At 55.2% G+C, this 16048-nt stretch overlaps 1 protein-coding gene across 5 annotated transcripts in view; it reads left to right on the top strand.

Annotated features, from left to right (window-relative positions):
- The window catches only part of PPARD (peroxisome proliferator activated receptor delta), a 76150-nt gene extending 61562 nt beyond the window's left edge, over positions 1–14588 (top strand). For all 5 annotated transcript variants that reach the window (XM_004311979.4, XM_019949794.3, XM_019949797.3 and 2 more), the window contains 6 exons: positions 1050–1280; positions 9255–9409; positions 10212–10350; positions 10996–11198; positions 11378–11828; positions 12475–14588. In XM_004311979.4, coding sequence (XP_004312027.1) covers positions 1151–1280; positions 9255–9409; positions 10212–10350; positions 10996–11198; positions 11378–11828; positions 12475–12722 — 1326 coding nt within the window. In that variant the 5' untranslated portion in view covers positions 1050–1150 and the 3' untranslated portion in view covers positions 12723–14588. The remainder of the gene's footprint in view (positions 1–1049; positions 1281–9254; positions 9410–10211; positions 10351–10995; positions 11199–11377; positions 11829–12474) is intronic.
- Positions 14589–16048: the final 1460 nt, after the last annotated feature.

Below are 16048 nucleotides of genomic sequence, written 5' to 3'. Positions count from 1 at the left end.
TGGAACATCCAAGGTAAGGTCCCACAGGTGCTTGAATTTTCCTAAAGCAGGTCTTTTCTGCTGTTAATCTTCCAGGCCTGCAGCACCACAGGACCGGGTCTAGTTACACACACTCCCTACGCCAGGGCATTTGAAGTGCTCACGCCTGGATAAAACCCACCTTCCCAGCCCGCCCTTCAAATCCTCTCTCCTTCAGCGCCCCACGCCTCAGCCAACAGGGGCCCTCACCACTCCTCACTGTGCTGCCTCAGTGTCTTTTCTCAGGCCGTATTCTTGAGAGGTGTTCCCTGCCGGGCGGACTCTCTCCCACAGCACCCGTAGCCTTACCCTCTCCGACTGCAGCATCTGTGGACAGTATTTTACTTGCTGAGGGTTGGAACTGCCCCCTCCTGGGTGATGTAGACATGGGAGTCACCACCCAGTAACCCAGATTCCAGGACAGAGTGCATCGCCCCTTGCCTGACGGCTCTGCATTGAGCGTCTGGTTGCAGGTCTGCTGTCAGCTGTGAGCCTAGCGTGGCAGGGGCTCGTGCCTTTTTCCCACACCCAAACACGGGAAGGGTAGGTTCAACTCCCTTGAAGAAAGGTGGCTTAGGAGAGCGATGATTCTTGGGCCTGGGTGCTGGTGGGACAGGATGGGGGTTGGGAGGTCTGATGCATATCAGGATCTCCAAGAGGACTGGAAAGTTTGAAAAAGCCCCTCAAGTCATTCTCATGTGGCTCCTGTAGGTTCAGGAGGCTCAAAGAGCAGGATGCGGGGAAAGGTGGCACAGGGGTGTATCACCCCGTCTGGCTACCGGAAGCTGCTCTGAACCCCACAAACCTGCCACAAGAGCCAGGTGGGCAAAGGGTGGAGGGGCAGTGACCTGTGATGGCAGGATTAGAGGTTCGCACTGCAGGGATGAGTCGCTCCTGCTCTGCGAGGGCAGGAGAGGCAGAAGTGCCCCTCCAGTCCCCCCAGATGGCGGCCCTCGATCCTGCCCCACTCCATCACCCTCTCGTCCTCTACCCTGCCTCCCCAACCTCTCCCTGTCTTCTCCTTTGCCCAGGCTGACAGGAACTGCCCTGTAGAGGTCCATCTGTGTTCAGACCCAGAAGATGCCAGAGCTATGACCGGGCCTGCAGGTGTGGTGCCGAGGGGAAATCAGCCATGGAGCAGCCACCGGAGGAAGCCCCTGAGGTCCGGGAAGAGGAGGAGAAAAAGGAAGTGGCAAGGGCAGAAGGAGCCCCAGAACTCAATGGGGGACCAGGGCACTCACTTCCTTCCAGCAGCTATACAGGTAAGGGGGAGCAGGCAGGGGACATGGGGCAAAGGGGGCACAGATGGGGTTTGGGGGACAGGGAGCCTGGCCCTCTGCTAACAGCATCATCATGGGGTGCAGGGCAGCAGGGTGGTTAAGGACTGGAGCCAGACAGCCCAGGGTCACACCCCTGCTCTGTTGCTCATCAACTGCAGGATCTTGGGCAAGTTGCACCCCTTCTTCCTGTAAAACAGACAGGGATTATAGGGGACGTGCACACAGGCTTTTGTGAGAATGGAATGAGTTAGCCTGTGTAATGCACGTTGTCATCATTATTACTCCACCTCTCCTACCACAAGGGATCTGGGACAAATGTGCATCAGCAACATGCCAGAAAGATCATCTGTACCTGTGATTGTTAGGATCAGTCAGAACACACAACTCAATCTGGTACTAATTACACATCATCAAGGTGCATTGTAATTAGGCAGATGCTAAGCACTTAGTGACAATGACGGGAATTAGTAATACTTTCGTGTAGCCAGACAGATTTTAGCTTCTCCTGTCTAACTTGTTGGTTCCCCTTTATCTACTGCCAGCAGCAGTGTAGACGTTTTCCTCTGGTACTTTGTACTGTGGTGTCCTCATCTTCATCGTCATCATCATCATGCTATGTCCACCTTCAAGGGCACCCAGACGCTGCACCCCCCCCCTCAGCCCCTGGCTCTCCCTGCTGCTGCTGCCGCCCCTTCCCTGCTCCCTCCACCCGAGTACCAGCACATTCAGCTGGTCCTTTCTCCCTTCCCTCAGAGGGTACTCAGCGTCATTAGAGGATGTGCTGCTGGGAGGGGCATCCTGATTTTGCTGCTGGCTTCAGCTGAAGGGGATCCTGACCACAAGTGGTGATTCAGAGCAGATGAGCAGGCCTGCCCCACAAAGATGCTCTCTGGCTCCCTGTGTCTGCATGGGGAGAAGGAGGCAGGTGGTGTCAGGAGTTAAGTCAGGGTGGGGGCTCTTGGGGTGGGACAGGCTCCTGCTTGAGCCTGCACCTAAGAGAGGCCTGAATCCTTGGGCCTTGCTTGCTGCTGTGAACCTACAAAGCAAAGTCCCGGGATTTTGCAGAGGTTCTTCCTCTTCGGGGCACACGGTGGGGTAGGGTGAGGGGAGAGCCATCATCCAGTGCCTCTGATCCCACCAGACACCCTGGAACAACCAAAGTAGGCCCAGTGTGATTTCAGGGCTTGCGAGACGGTATCCCCTATCCCCCAGGGTAACCTACTCCCTGTTGGTTGACTGATGGCTTTGCAGACCCAGCCTTTCTCAGGAGAGAGGAATGAATGGCTGACCTGCACACAGGACCTGCACACACTGTCCTGAACTTGAGACAAGCGGGGAGGCTTAGGAGGCAGAGAGGAGACACTGGGAGCTAAGAATGAGCAAGAGTTGTCACTGAGGACACCAAGGGAGAGTGGAAGAGGAAGAGAGGGCCCTGGGGTTGGTGGCCTCACTACCTACCCTAGCCCACACTGCCCCTATGGCTGGCCCAGGCACGTAGAAGTACCTGCAGTGTGGTGTCCTGTCCTGGGGTTTCCTACACACGCTGTGGGGACCATATCCCCAAATGATAGGCTGTTTGCATGCAGACCAGAGCGTGCTAGCTTGTGCGAAGCGGGCGAGGCGGGCATGGTAATGGCGTCTCGGGGAGCTGTACTGGTGGGGTTTAGAGCACGTGGGGAGACGTCTGGGGCAGAATTTACCCAGCCAGTCTCACAGTGCTGTGTATGATGTTGTGTTTAATAGATTCCGTTTATCAATAAATGGATGAATTGGCGGTAGAAAGACTTACTTGTTCAGTAATTGAAATGGAGGGGGCTGTTTAACCTAATCATTAGGTGAAAGCCATAGTATATAAAATTCTACAAGACAAGCCCCCCACCAGAAAAACAGAAGCAGGTAATTCACGGTAGGACAAATACAAATGGCCAGAAAACATGAAACATTTTTCAGTCTACTCAATAGTCAGAGAAGGAATCTTCAGATGAGATGTTGTTTAGCCTGTCAGATTGGCAGCGAGGCCTGGGTTGGCCAGAGGGTGAGGACGTGGCCCTCCAGTAGTCCCTGAGGGTGGAAGGGGCAGCTGGGCAGTGCAGGCCATTACTACTTAGCGTGCATTCCTTTGACCCTGCAGTTCCTCTTTTAGGAATGTATCCAGTGTAAATACTCACTCAGCGTGCACAGAGATTTCCACACTTATCTATAGGAGCACTGCTCATAATAGCAGAAAATTAGAAAGTGTCCATGTGTGGGGAATTGGTTATATAAACTGTGGTAGAGCCATACGGTGGGATGCTCTGCAGTCATTAGGTCTGTGTATACTGACAGGGAAGTAAGTTCCTGACAACTTGGGGATCCCATTGTTTAAAAATCCTTATAGGGCTTCCCTGGTGGCGCAGTGGTTGAGAGTCTGCCTGCTAATGCAGGGGACACGGGTGTGAGCCCTGGTCTGGGAGGGTCCCACGTGCCATGGAACAACCGGGCCTGTGAGCCACAACTGTCGAGCCTGCGCATCTGGAGCCTGTGCTCCGCAACAAGAGAGGCCGCGATAGAGAGAGGCCCGCGCACTGCGATGAAGAGTGGCCCCCGCTCACCGCAACTAGAGAAAGCCCTTGCGCAGAAACGAAAACCCAACACAGCCAAAATAAATTAATTAATTAATAAACTCCTACCCCCAACATCTTCTTAAAAAAAAAAATCCTTATATATCTTAGAAGGCACTGGAAGAGGACACTCAAATAGCTAGTGAGGCTACTCTGAGGAGTAGGATTGTGGGTGGAGGGGATCTGTCAGATGCTACCTGTGTGCCCTTATGTGTTTTTCTCACCAAGCCTGCAGTATTCTCATAACTTAAAAAGCAAATGCGTTACTTTCTTTAAAAGGGTAAAATTAGTTGTTGTTGTTTTCTTAAAAAAAAAAAAAAAAAGCCAGCAGGTGAGGGGCCCTGGAGATAGAGCTTCTTGTGTTGGGGATCACACAACCCAGGGCTAGAATCCCATATCTGCCCCTGTGGGCTGTGGTCCTTGCCAGTGCCCTTACCTCTCCAATCTCAGGCTCTTTGCCTTTTAAGGCTGCATCCTGGGACTTCCCTGGTGGTCTAGTCTTTAGGATTCCAGGCTTTCACTGGGGTGGCCCAGGTTCAATCCCCGGTCGGGGAAGATCCCGCAAGCTGCGTGGTGTGGCCCAAAAAAAAAGCTTCATCCTGCCCATCTCAAGGGCCGGCTGGGTGAGGAGTCAGTGGTGGCATATGACATGCCACAGGCGCTAGTCAGCACGTGCTGGCTCCCTGCCCCACCCTGTGAGTCTATGACTTTGGCCTCTGGAGCCCCCTCAGGGAGCCATGAGGATGAGGCACAGTCTCAAGCCCTGGAACAGCAGGAAGGCTGCACAGTGTGCTTTCCTTCTGACCCTCCAGAGGTTCTGCGCTGACCCTGTGCATCTCTGTACCAAGCTCAGCACCTGCCAAGCCCTTCCCCCCACCCAGGAGGCGGGCAGGACAGGCCTCATCATTAGCGCTCAGCAAAGAGGAAGCTCGTGTGCCCGGGTCCCCCGGCTGGGCAGGGGCAGCTGAGCCAGCGTTCACCTCCCACTCCCACCCTCTTCCTCTCTTGCTTCAGTGATGAAGGTCCCAGTCACACCCAAGAAAGAAGTCAGGGGTCTCAGCGCAGGGCTGAGGAAGATAAAGTGTCCTTCCTCTTGGCCTTGGTGCCTCCTCTCAGTCAGCAAGTGCTTGGTGGGTGTCCAGCAGGGGTCGGCCATCCAGTGAAGGGCAAGACTGAGTGCCTGCCCTGAGGAGCCCACAGTCCAGGCCAACAGAAGTAAGGAGGCTGCTTGGTAACCCAGCCCCAGAGTCCTACAGAATTGGCCCTGACTTCAGAAGCCGTTTGCCTTTGGGGCTCTGCCAGCAAAGTAAATAGACAGGGCTGTTCCCTCTGGGCCACCCTCACAGCTATGACAACAACCTATCTCCAGTGATGGAGACTAGATATACAGGAGAACTCTTGACTACACTAATGACGTGAATAAGGTCAATAGCGTGTGTTTGCTGAACCTGTAATCAGAGATGGTGCAACTGATACTTCACTCTCTGCGTGACAGGGGTAGTGCTTATGCTGAGTCCAAACATTTGAATAATGGCATAGTGTTATCCTTGGCAGTGACGCGTCTCATCGTTTATCGTAATCACGAACTGTTAATTAGTAGTAATGAACACACGTACACACATAGACGGAAAGTCACGGAGTGCAGTGGGTAAGAGCTCAGCCCCAGGGGTTGGATGGTTCTGGGTGATAGTTCTCACGCTGCCACTGTGTTAGTCAGGGTTCTCTAGAGAAACAGAAACAAGAGGAGGTGCGTGTGTGTGTGTGTGTGTGTGTGTGTGTGTGTGTATGCGCGCAGAGAGAGAGGTTTATTTTAAGGAATTGGCTCATGTAATTGTGAGGGTTGGCAACTCGAAATTCTGCAGGCAGGCCAGCAGGCTGGAGACCTGGGCTTGTTGATAATGTAGCTCGAGTCTGAGGCAGCCTGGAGGCAGAATTCCTTCTTCCTTGGGGAGGCCTTGGTCCTATTTTCCTCAGGCCTTCAACTGACTGGCTGGGGCCTGCTCACATTGTGGAGACTCATGATTTAAATGTCAATCACACCTAAAAAATCCCTTCACAGTAACAGGTAGACTAGTGTTTGACCAAAAGCTGGATTCCATGGGTACTTGGCCTGGCCAAGCTGACGTAAAATTAGCCATCAGAGCCACTGTCCGTGTGTCACTTAGCCTTCTGAGCCTGTTTCCTCACCTGTGAGACAGGCGTTAAGAAGACCTGCCTGAAGGGTTGTTTTGTGGGTCACGTGAGGCTAATGGTGTAAAGTGTCCAGTAGAGGGCCTGGAACACAGTAGGCGTGCACTAAAAAAAAGGTGTTATTGCTTCAAACACACAGCCCTTGCAGGGACTCAGATTTAGGGTCAGATCCCAGTCCCACCATGTACTGGACAGGTACTCTCGGACAGATTCCGCAACTTCCCGAGCCTCAGTTTCCTCACCTTTAAATGGTGGCAGTTACTGTCTTCCAAGATGATTTGAAATGATACTAATGAGCATAAAGACACTAACGTTCGGCACTTAGTAGGGGCCTGATAAACTCTCCGGGCCTCATAAGCAGAGGACCCTCCTCCCCCACCTTGGCTTTCTGTGAAGCCATGGGGAAGAAGAACAAGCAGCCAGAGGAAGGAAGAGGAACGGCGCCTGCCTGTGTGGGCACATGCTTGGGAGCTGCAGAACTGCAGCTTTCTGATACTAATGAGCCTCATCCTAACTTAAGCTGATATTTCCACAGCACTTCCAAGGTCCAGGAACTTTCTCTGTTAACTCCTCTGCTCCTCACGGTGACTCTGAGACACATGCTCCTGTCACCTCCATTTGCAGAGGAGGAGACAGGCCCAGAGGGCAGAGCTGGGTTGTGAGCGTCGGACCCCCGACCTGATCTCAGGCTGTGTGGCTCCTGAGGCCATTCTCACCCCCTAGGCGGGCTGCTTCTGAGCACCTGGAAGCCAGCTTGGGGGTCATCGAAGCCCTGACCTTTGAGCCCAGAGAGGGGAGCAGTCACCTTCCCTGACCACCTCACGTCCAGTCCTGCACCACTCTGCCTGCCCCGCCACTGGCCTTGCCACTCGCTACCTTGTGTCCTAGTGTTCTTACCTCAGCTGGTTGAGGGCAGGGTCTGACTCCCGCTCTGCACACAGCAGGTGCTCATCAAATGTCTGTGGAATGAAAAGGTAGGGTGGCATTGCCATGTGCCATACCAACAGCAACCAAGTGACCAGACACCTGCCAGGCCTCCAGGGCCACAAGGGGGACGAGGAAGGCACCACCAAGAGGTGGGAACAGACTGGGGTGAGAGGTCACTGTGGACCAGACTCAGTGGAGGAGGTGGCTTTTGAGATCCAAAGGGAATGTGAGTAGAGACGTGCCGAGTCTAGCAGAGGAGGCAGACGTGCAAACCACATAAACAACACCGCTTACAAGAAGTGCCAGAAAGCAGACATGCACACAGACCACACAGATCGGGGGAGGAAGTGCCGGAAACCCTCCCTGCCCGGCGTCTGCGTAGGTCTCTACAGAGCGATTTTACATGTTATCTCTTTACATGTTATCTCGTTTTCTCCCAGCAGACGGTAATGTGAATTCCATTGCCCCCGCGATATCGCGGGCAGGAGCTGCGGGTCCAGCGCAGCCCCTCCAGCCCCCGGGCGCTGAGGCCAGGGTGCCCAGGCTGCTTGAGGACCACTTAGTCCAGAGTCGCTGAGCGCCTGCCCCGCGTCCAGCAGCAGCGCCCTGGTGGACGGAGTCCCTGCCCCGAGGCCCTTATGTCCTGGTGCGGGGCGTCCAGTGCTCAGTGAACACAAAGGCTCCGGAGAAGACCAGAAGGGGTCGGCCCGACACCCACCCCACCCCACAGGCTGCCGGCTCCCCGCAGCGCATGCACAGGAGCCGAGGGCACCCGCTCTCCCAGTCCGTGGGCTGAGGCGGGCGCGGTTACACCCCTTGGAGTGACTGAATTTGAGAGCTAAGGCTCTGTGACAGGCCAGGCTGTTTCAGGAAGCAGGGACTGTGTCACCCCTACCCTCCCCAGCCCAGGGGTCTGGTGCTCGCGCTCCTTCCTGCTGGCGGGGTGGGGTGTGGCTGGAGGCTTTCCTGCTGTCACTCCTAGGACCCCAGGGGACACCGGGAGAGCTGGGAGGAAGGTGTCGGAAAATGGAGTACGCTTTGGTCTCGGGGTAGCTCCATCGTGGGGAGTCAGGCTCTTGTGCAGTGACCATACTGTAGAGAGGGTGGAAGGCAGGCCCGGAAAACCTTAAGTGTGGGCTGACCGCCGTGGCTTGGGTCTCCCTGCGGAGCTGTCTGCTCTAAGCCACTGCTCCTCTGGTCTGGGGATTTAGCCCCTGCCCCTGAGGAGGTTGCTCAGTTGTCAGGAAGAAAGCAGAGAACAGCAGGTTGGCAGGCCAGCCTGGCAGAGGCAGGGCAGGCGGCCCGTGGGATCACACAGGGGCACTGGGCTGGGGGCAGAGACGGGCCCAGTCAGGCCCCCTTTCCCAGGTGAGGGCTCATTTCTGAGCGTCCAGGGGAGAGATTCAGGAGGGACCCAGCAGCCATTCTCACTAAGTCACCTGACGGCACAAATACCCTGAAGTCGCCTGTGGCCAACTGCTTTCCTCGCCAACACTCAACACGGGGTTCAGATGTCTGAACATTTAACAGGAAAACACTCGAGGAAGTTCAGTCCACCGCCTGGTCATAGTGACTGAGATTTCTGCTTTTTCTGCTCTAGCAAGAAGTTTCGTGGGAATGCCTTTGAGCTTCTTGAAAGATCCTTTGCAGCATCTCAGGAGTCCATGCAGGAATCAGATTTCTGGGGTGGGGGCTGAGCTCTGCAGAGGCCTGCGCTTCTGTAGCCTCCACAAAACACATTTCACACAATCCCCTGTGGGCCCACACAGTGGAGTCTCTTAAGCCAGGGAGCCACTTCCTAAAGACAGTCTAACGAGAATCTCTCTGCTTCTTCCCTGTTGCTCCCCTCCTCCCAAAACACAACCATCCCCCGCATGCCCTCTCCCCGCCAGCAGTGAGCTCAGCCCAGGCAGGTCTAACTCAGTCCAGATAGTAAGCTGCCTTTCTGGAACACTTGCTGGGTGTCGGGTCTGGGGGAAATGCTTGGGACACTTTCGTCCTCCACCCAGAGAAGCTGTCATTGACCCCACATTCTAGATGTAGACGCTGATCCTCAGAAAGTTGACTCCCAGAGGTCACATAGCCCTTAAGTGGCTGAGCCAAGACTGTGATTCCCGCCCTGCCACCTGGGCTGCCCTGCGGGCTCTGGTCACCTCCCCAGGCCCCCAGGCCTGGCAGAACACAAAGCTGCCCCTGTGTTGTATGTCTGCTGACCTCTCCCTGTGTTGTGTGTCTGCAGACCTCTCCCGGAGCTGCTCTCCACCCTCGCTGCTGGACCAGCTGCAGATGGGCTGCGATGGGACCTCATGTGGCAGCCTCAACATGGAGTGCCGGGTGTGCGGGGACAAGGCATCAGGCTTCCACTACGGTGTTCACGCGTGCGAGGGGTGCAAGGTACGGGCACTGGAGGGGTGGCTGCCCATCGGGGCTGTGATCACATGGTGAGTTGACCTGCCAGGAAGGCTTTCCCTGCTGCCGGGCAAGGTTCTGACCATACCCACTGTGGAATTCCTGCCTGGGAGGCAGCCAGGCCCTTGGGCCCGTTCCAGGCTTAGCTCTGGGTCCTGTTGTAGAGGAGGGGTTCCCTCGCTGGGTCTGCCCCGCTGGGTACCGTTGGTGCCGACCCAGTCACTCACCGGCGCTCTGGGCTGCTGGCGCCCCCTGGGGACCTGACACGAGAAGACAGGTAGGACAGGATGAGGGTCTTGGGCTTGAGCCATCTTCCCAAGGTCAGGGTTTCCTGCGCCTCAAAGCCCGAGGGGGCTCTTTGATAAAAAAGGAAACGTTATATTTCTTTTTCTGGTTTTGCTTTTGGATTCTTCCTACTAACTGCACACCCGTCAAAATTTCACATATTATTTTATTAAACGACTACCTAGAAAAGATGCAGAACCAGGTTGCATTTACGAATAAATCAAGTTAGCCACAGTACAGTTTTGTTTCACCAAACTAACAAAGAAGCACTTAAAATAAATATGCTATATTATTTCAGTTATTTTCAAAAGTTTTAGAGTTGTTTACTTTCTTTCTCCCTTTCTCCTCCAATAATATTTCCCCCCCCCATTACTTCCAAAATTCAGGAATTGTTACATCTCGATGCATAATCAAGCCCCCTGGCACAGCCCAGCAGTCAGGGTTTTACCCTTTCTCCCTTCCTCGTGGCTCTTCTCTTCCTCACCTGTCCCCTGTCCCTCAGGGCTTCTTCCGTCGAACAATCCGCATGAAGCTGGAATACGAGAAGTGTGAGCGGATCTGCAAGATCCAGAAGAAGAACCGCAACAAGTGCCAGTACTGCCGCTTCCAGAAATGCCTGGCGCTGGGCATGTCGCACAACGGTGAGCCAACCTGAAACCAGGTTTCCGAGAGCCCAGGAACAGAAAGGGGGTGCCCTCAGAGCAGCGCCCAGCACACAGTCAGTACGTGGGTCAGCTTTGCCCTTGCTGAGGCCTGCCTTCCCAGACTGCCCAGGACCCGCCATGCTTCCCAGGCCGGGGGCAGTTGCCACCTGTCTGCACCTGAGCCTCACCCTCTCTGGCCCAGAAGGGACCTGGGAATTGACCCTAACTCCAGTAGTGTTGGAAACACCACTCCCGGAACCTTGAGCCTGTCTTGGATAACCTGACAGGGTGTGAAAAGCCACTGCCAAGGCCCAGGATCCCCTCAGGTTTTCTTGGTTGTTGAGGGCAGGCAGGAGCCAGTGAGTGACCACGTGTGTCAGCTGCCAGGAGCGAGGCTGGAGATTGCTGGAGGCCGGCACTCCCGGGAGACAGAGCCTGCTGGGCTCTGTGAACAAGACAGACAGAAGCCCTGCCCCTCCGGAGCTTATATTCTGGAGGGGTTCTCCAACATTCCAACTTGCTGCCTCTAGAGCTTCTTAGGGCCTTGTGCTCAAACAGTGTGTCTCCGCCTTTGGCTTGTGTACCTTAGAGGTGCTGGCCCCTGCCCAGGCTCCTCCATGACTGTCCCCCTTCCCCATGCAGCCATCCGCTTTGGCCGGATGCCAGAGGCTGAGAAGAGGAAACTGGTGGCAGGGCTGACGGCAAACGAGGGGAGTCAACACAACCCCCAGGTGGCTGACCTGAGGGCCTTCTCCAAGCACATCTACAGTGCCTACCTGAAAAACTTCAACATGACCAAAAAGAAGGCCCGTGGCATCCTCACCGGCAAGGCCAGCCACACGGCGGTGAGTGTCACTGCTCAGCCTGGCAGCACCCCGGGCTCTGGGCCCTGCTGCCACCTGCCTGACTCCTGGGAGAACCAGGCCTCCTCCCTCCCCTCACTTCGTGGTACAGGCAAGGGGTACGGGGCACACATGGGCGGGGGTCCCCCGAGGCCTGGCCTCTAACGGGGCCTGGTTTTCAGCCCTTTGTGATCCACGACATCGAGACATTGTGGCAGGCAGAGAAGGGCCTGGTGTGGAAGCAGCTGGTGAACGGTCTGCCCCCCTACAAGGAGATCAGCGTGCACGTCTTCTACCGCTGCCAGTGCACCACGGTGGAGACCGTGCGTGAGCTCACCGAGTTCGCCAAGAGCATCCCCAGCTTCAGCGACCTCTTCCTCAACGACCAGGTGACCCTTCTCAAGTATGGTGTGCACGAGGCCATCTTTGCCATGCTGGCCTCCATCGTCAATAAGGACGGGCTTCTGGTGGCCAACGGCACTGGTTTTGTCACCCGTGAGTTCCTGCGCAGCCTCCGAAAGCCCTTCAGTGACATCATCGAGCCCAAGTTCGAGTTTGCTGTCAAGTTCAATGCCCTGGAACTTGATGACAGTGACCTGGCTCTCTTCATCGCGGCTATCATTCTGTGCGGAGGTAAGTGAGGGAGGGGCAGTGGGTCAGCCCCGCACAGCCAGCCCTCCTGGGGGCTGGGCCCTCACTGCAGGGGCCAAGCCTAAGCTCTGACAGCAGGAGGAAGGGTCCATGTGATGATGGCAGTGGAACATGTAAGGCACTAACTGTGTGTGCAGGACCAGCTCCATCTAGTATAGATGGAGATGAGATAGAAAAAAGACTGAAAGGAAATGTACCAACATGTTGATGGGGGTTATTTCTGATAGTGGAGAAATTTTCTGTGTTTTACCTGCATTTTTCAAATTCCAGCACAATAAATATAGTAAGACTCACGCTGACAGTGGCATAGAGCTTGCTTCATGCCAGGCACTGTTCCAGTTCCTTTTCCTAGATTATAACTCTTTAATCCTCATAATGACTCTATGCCAGAGGCACTTCTGTTATCCCCATTTTGCAGATGAGGAAACTGAGGTCCAGAGAGGCTGAGTGACCTGCCCGTAGCCTCATTGCTAGTCTGTGGTAGAGAAGAGGTTTGAGTCCAGGCAGGGAGGCCCACTTTTCCCAGGGCCAAGTTGCCCACACCGGTGGGGTTAGGGGAGCTGCCCTGCCCTCCTGAGACCCCCTGTGTGCCTGCTGCCTCCCACACCCCTGCCCTCTGTCCCCACAGATCGGCCAGGCCTCATGAACGTGTCACAGGTGGAGGCCATCCAGGACACCATCCTGCGCGCCCTCGAGTTCCACCTGCAGGCCAACCACCCTGACGCCCAGTACCTCTTCCCCAAACTGCTGCAGAAGATGGCTGACCTGCGGCAGCTGGTCACCGAGCACGCCCAGATGATGCAGCGGATCAAGAAGACGGAGACCGAGACCTCGCTGCACCCCCTGCTCCAGGAGATCTACAAGGACATGTACTGAGGGCTTCTCTGTCGACCAGCCGCTGAGCACTGGGCCTGGTGGCCGAGGGGGAATCACACACAGTCGGCCCACCTCCCTCTCCCTTCCCCGGCTCCCTCCCTTCTCAGCTCCTCTGTCTTCTCTCATTTCTTTGTTCTTTTTCTTCCTTCCTCTCTCGCCCTCCCTTTCTCTTTCCCCATCTCCGTGTCTGTCCCTCTTCCTCTTCCTGTGAGGCAGTTTGTGTTATTTCACCAGCAGCACAGAACAGCACCTCTGCTTCCCCACCACCCCCCACCCCCACCCCACCACCCCCCACCCCGCACCCCCACCCCCCACCCCCACCCCCGCACCCCGCAGCAGGAGGGGCCGGGCCTGCCCTCTGCACCAACAGTCCCCTTCTCCCGTCTTCAGTCTTCACAGCAAAGGGCTCGAGCCATCCAAAGAAACACTAAGCTTTCTGGGCCTGGCTTCCCAGGGAAGGTAAGCAGGGCCAGGGCTGAGTGCAGAGCGGCCCCTGGTCACCGGGTCCCTGGTGGAGGATGCCTCCCCCAGCAGGCGGCCCGGCAGGGGCTTTAGCTTGGCTCCCAGCAGGCAGCGCACACCTCAGCCCTGCTGAGCCGCCGCCCTTCCCTTCTTTTCACCGGTCTCGCAGGCCAGTGTCACTGATGGCCCCCGCGCTGGCCGCTGGGGGACACGCGCCCAGCCTGGATAGAGGTGGGGGTCCCTACACCCCCACTGACGAGGAGCGAGCTTAAAGAGAGGCGGAGGGAGGTAGGGGAGATGGCGAGCCGGGGACTTGCTTCTGAGCCCAGGCCTGGGGCGGGTCCCCCATCAGCACCCCACTCTGTCTGCCTCTCTGCAGCGCCACCGACTCCTGCCTACAGGTGTCGGCACCGCGCTCCCCCAGGCAGCGCCAGGGCCTGGCCTCACAAGCGCCCCTCCTTTCTCTGGCCTCCGGGAGACACTGGCAGTGGCTCCAGCCCAGCTGAAGCTCACTCCCCACACACACTCCCTCCAGCCCACACACCACAAGCACTGAAATCACTTTACCTGCAGGTTCCACACCTCTCACCCTCCCCTCCCTGAGGCAGGTGAGTGCCCAGAGGGGCCTGCAGGTGGACGGGCAGAGCTGTGCCCCTGTTCCCGAGGCTAGGCCAGATCCCTTGGTGGGCACGGGGTCCTGTGGACCCAGCCCAGCACCTGCTCACAGGGGAGGTACTGGGGATAAACTGATCCTTCTCGTTTGTGACACCCTCTGTCCCAGCAACTCTGCTGCCCTCCCCTTTTCCTTGTATTTGGCCCAGCTGGTCACCTGGAACTCTCCCTGTACTGCCTCTGGTGACCAAGGACCTTGCTAGGCCCAGTCCCACTCGTGGCCCCGCCCCTCCCCCTCATCCCCATTGATAAGCACTCACCCCAGAGGAGGGGCAGAAGCACAGCTTGGAGCGCTGCCGTCTGAGCAGAGGACAGAGAGCCTACCCAGGCTGCTTCTCCAGGAAGGAAACAGGTCTGGAGGGGTGAGGGGCTGACTGGCGTCTCTGAGAAAGGTGGCGGGACATGTGGGGTTAGAGCCCAGGCTTCCTGGGTCCTGTCTGGTCTTCCTTTTGGAGGGGCCTTTCCATGCCTGAGGATCACTCTCTACTGGCAAGATTCTCCCCTCCCCTCCCCCCCCTCCCCCGCCATGCACCCCATCCTCATCCTCATCCCCCTCCCCAGTTCTGGTACTGAGGATACAGCTCTTCTCAGTGTCTGAACAATCTCTAAAATTGAAATGTATATTTTTGCTAGGAGCCCCAGCTTCCTGTGTTTTTAATATAAATAGTGTATACAGACTGATGGAACTTTAAATAAATGGGAATTAAATATTTAAGAGTTGATTTAAGCTAACTCAGCTTACAGTGTTTTTCCTGGGGGCTGATGAGACCCCTCCCTCTCTTCCACATCCAGTGCACAGAGGGGGAGACTTGGTCAGGCAAATGAGACTGTGGGGTGCTGGCCCGGGTGGCGGGGTCATTTCTGGCTTGTGGGGCTGCCCATCGTTCCCCCTCACCTCTTGCACTGCTCACCACTCGTCAGTCAGCAAGGTTTGTGGAGAACTGAGAAGATGCCATCCCACCCGGAGGGAGCATTTGGGGTGGGAGGGGGAGAAAGGATACACACCCTCTGAGAAGGGTGTGTGGAACCATGGCACAAACCAGGTTTGGGGGTGAGGGCGTCTGGGAGGGGCTAAGAAGGGCCTGGGAGGAGGCATGTCCCCTTGGGCCTTGGGTGGTATGTGGGACTTGCACAGGTTTTTGGGGGTTTTTTGCCACGCCATGCAGGATCTTAGTTCCCCAACCGGGGATCGAACCCATTCCCCCTGGAGTGGAAGCACGGCATCTTAACCACTGGACCACCAGGGAAGTCCCTGGGACTTGCACAGTTTTACCCCACAAGACATCAGGGCTTTCCTCTCCTTAGCTGACACCCCAGTTTTCTCCTTTACTTACAGTGGTACCATCTCCACAGACGAATCAAAAATTTAGACTAAAAAAGAAAGCAACCTTAAGAGAATTAGAAGATACTGTCTTTGTGATAATTCTGTAAAACTTCTGAAACTTAAAAAGTTTTATTATTAAAGGAAGAAATGGGGTCCCAGGCTGGTAATATGCCTGAGGAGCCTGGAAGAAGCAGACGCAAAACCCTTCTGGAGGACAGACACAGGCAGTACAGAACTCCCACAAAATTACAAACATGAAGAGACAGCCTGCATGAAAATAAATAGAATAATGAGTGAAATTAGAGCCCCAGAACATCAAAAAGTATAGCTATTGATTATCATATAAGAGACAAATAAGTTTTATATTAAAAATATAAAGATATGAAAATCATACTAAAGAAACAGTTTGCTTTTTAAGGAAAAAAAAAAGACAAACATTTTAAAAGAAATACCTGGAATTTCCAGGAAAAAAATGAGTTAAAAAACAGACACAGCCAAAGAGATCATTTTTGCCCCTCAGAAAAGATCTGTAGAAACTATCCCCAAAATAACATAGGAAAACCAAGATAGAAAATGTGGAAAGGAAGAATAACAATACAAATTCTCATATACTGCAGAAGAGAGTAGAAGTTGATAAAATCAACTTGAAAATTCGGCAAAATCTTGTAAAGTTAAAATGCACCTGTGGAAGCTGTGAGGCATCACCCAGGTTCCACCCCTCAGAACCCAGGCACTGAGGTCCGTGGCTGCTGGGCTCACAGCTGAGTTCCTCTCAGGAAATTGCCTGCAGTGAAGGGGGCCGCCTTGCCCCGGATAAGCACACACCCTCCTCAGGAGCAGCCTATAGCCAACATGTGGGGACAAGCCA

The sequence above is a fragment of the Tursiops truncatus genome, chromosome 10, assembly GCF_011762595.2.
Source record: "Tursiops truncatus isolate mTurTru1 chromosome 10, mTurTru1.mat.Y, whole genome shotgun sequence".
Lineage (NCBI taxonomy): Eukaryota > Metazoa > Chordata > Mammalia > Artiodactyla > Delphinidae > Tursiops > Tursiops truncatus.
This window is presented reverse-complemented; position numbering and strand designations above follow the sequence as displayed.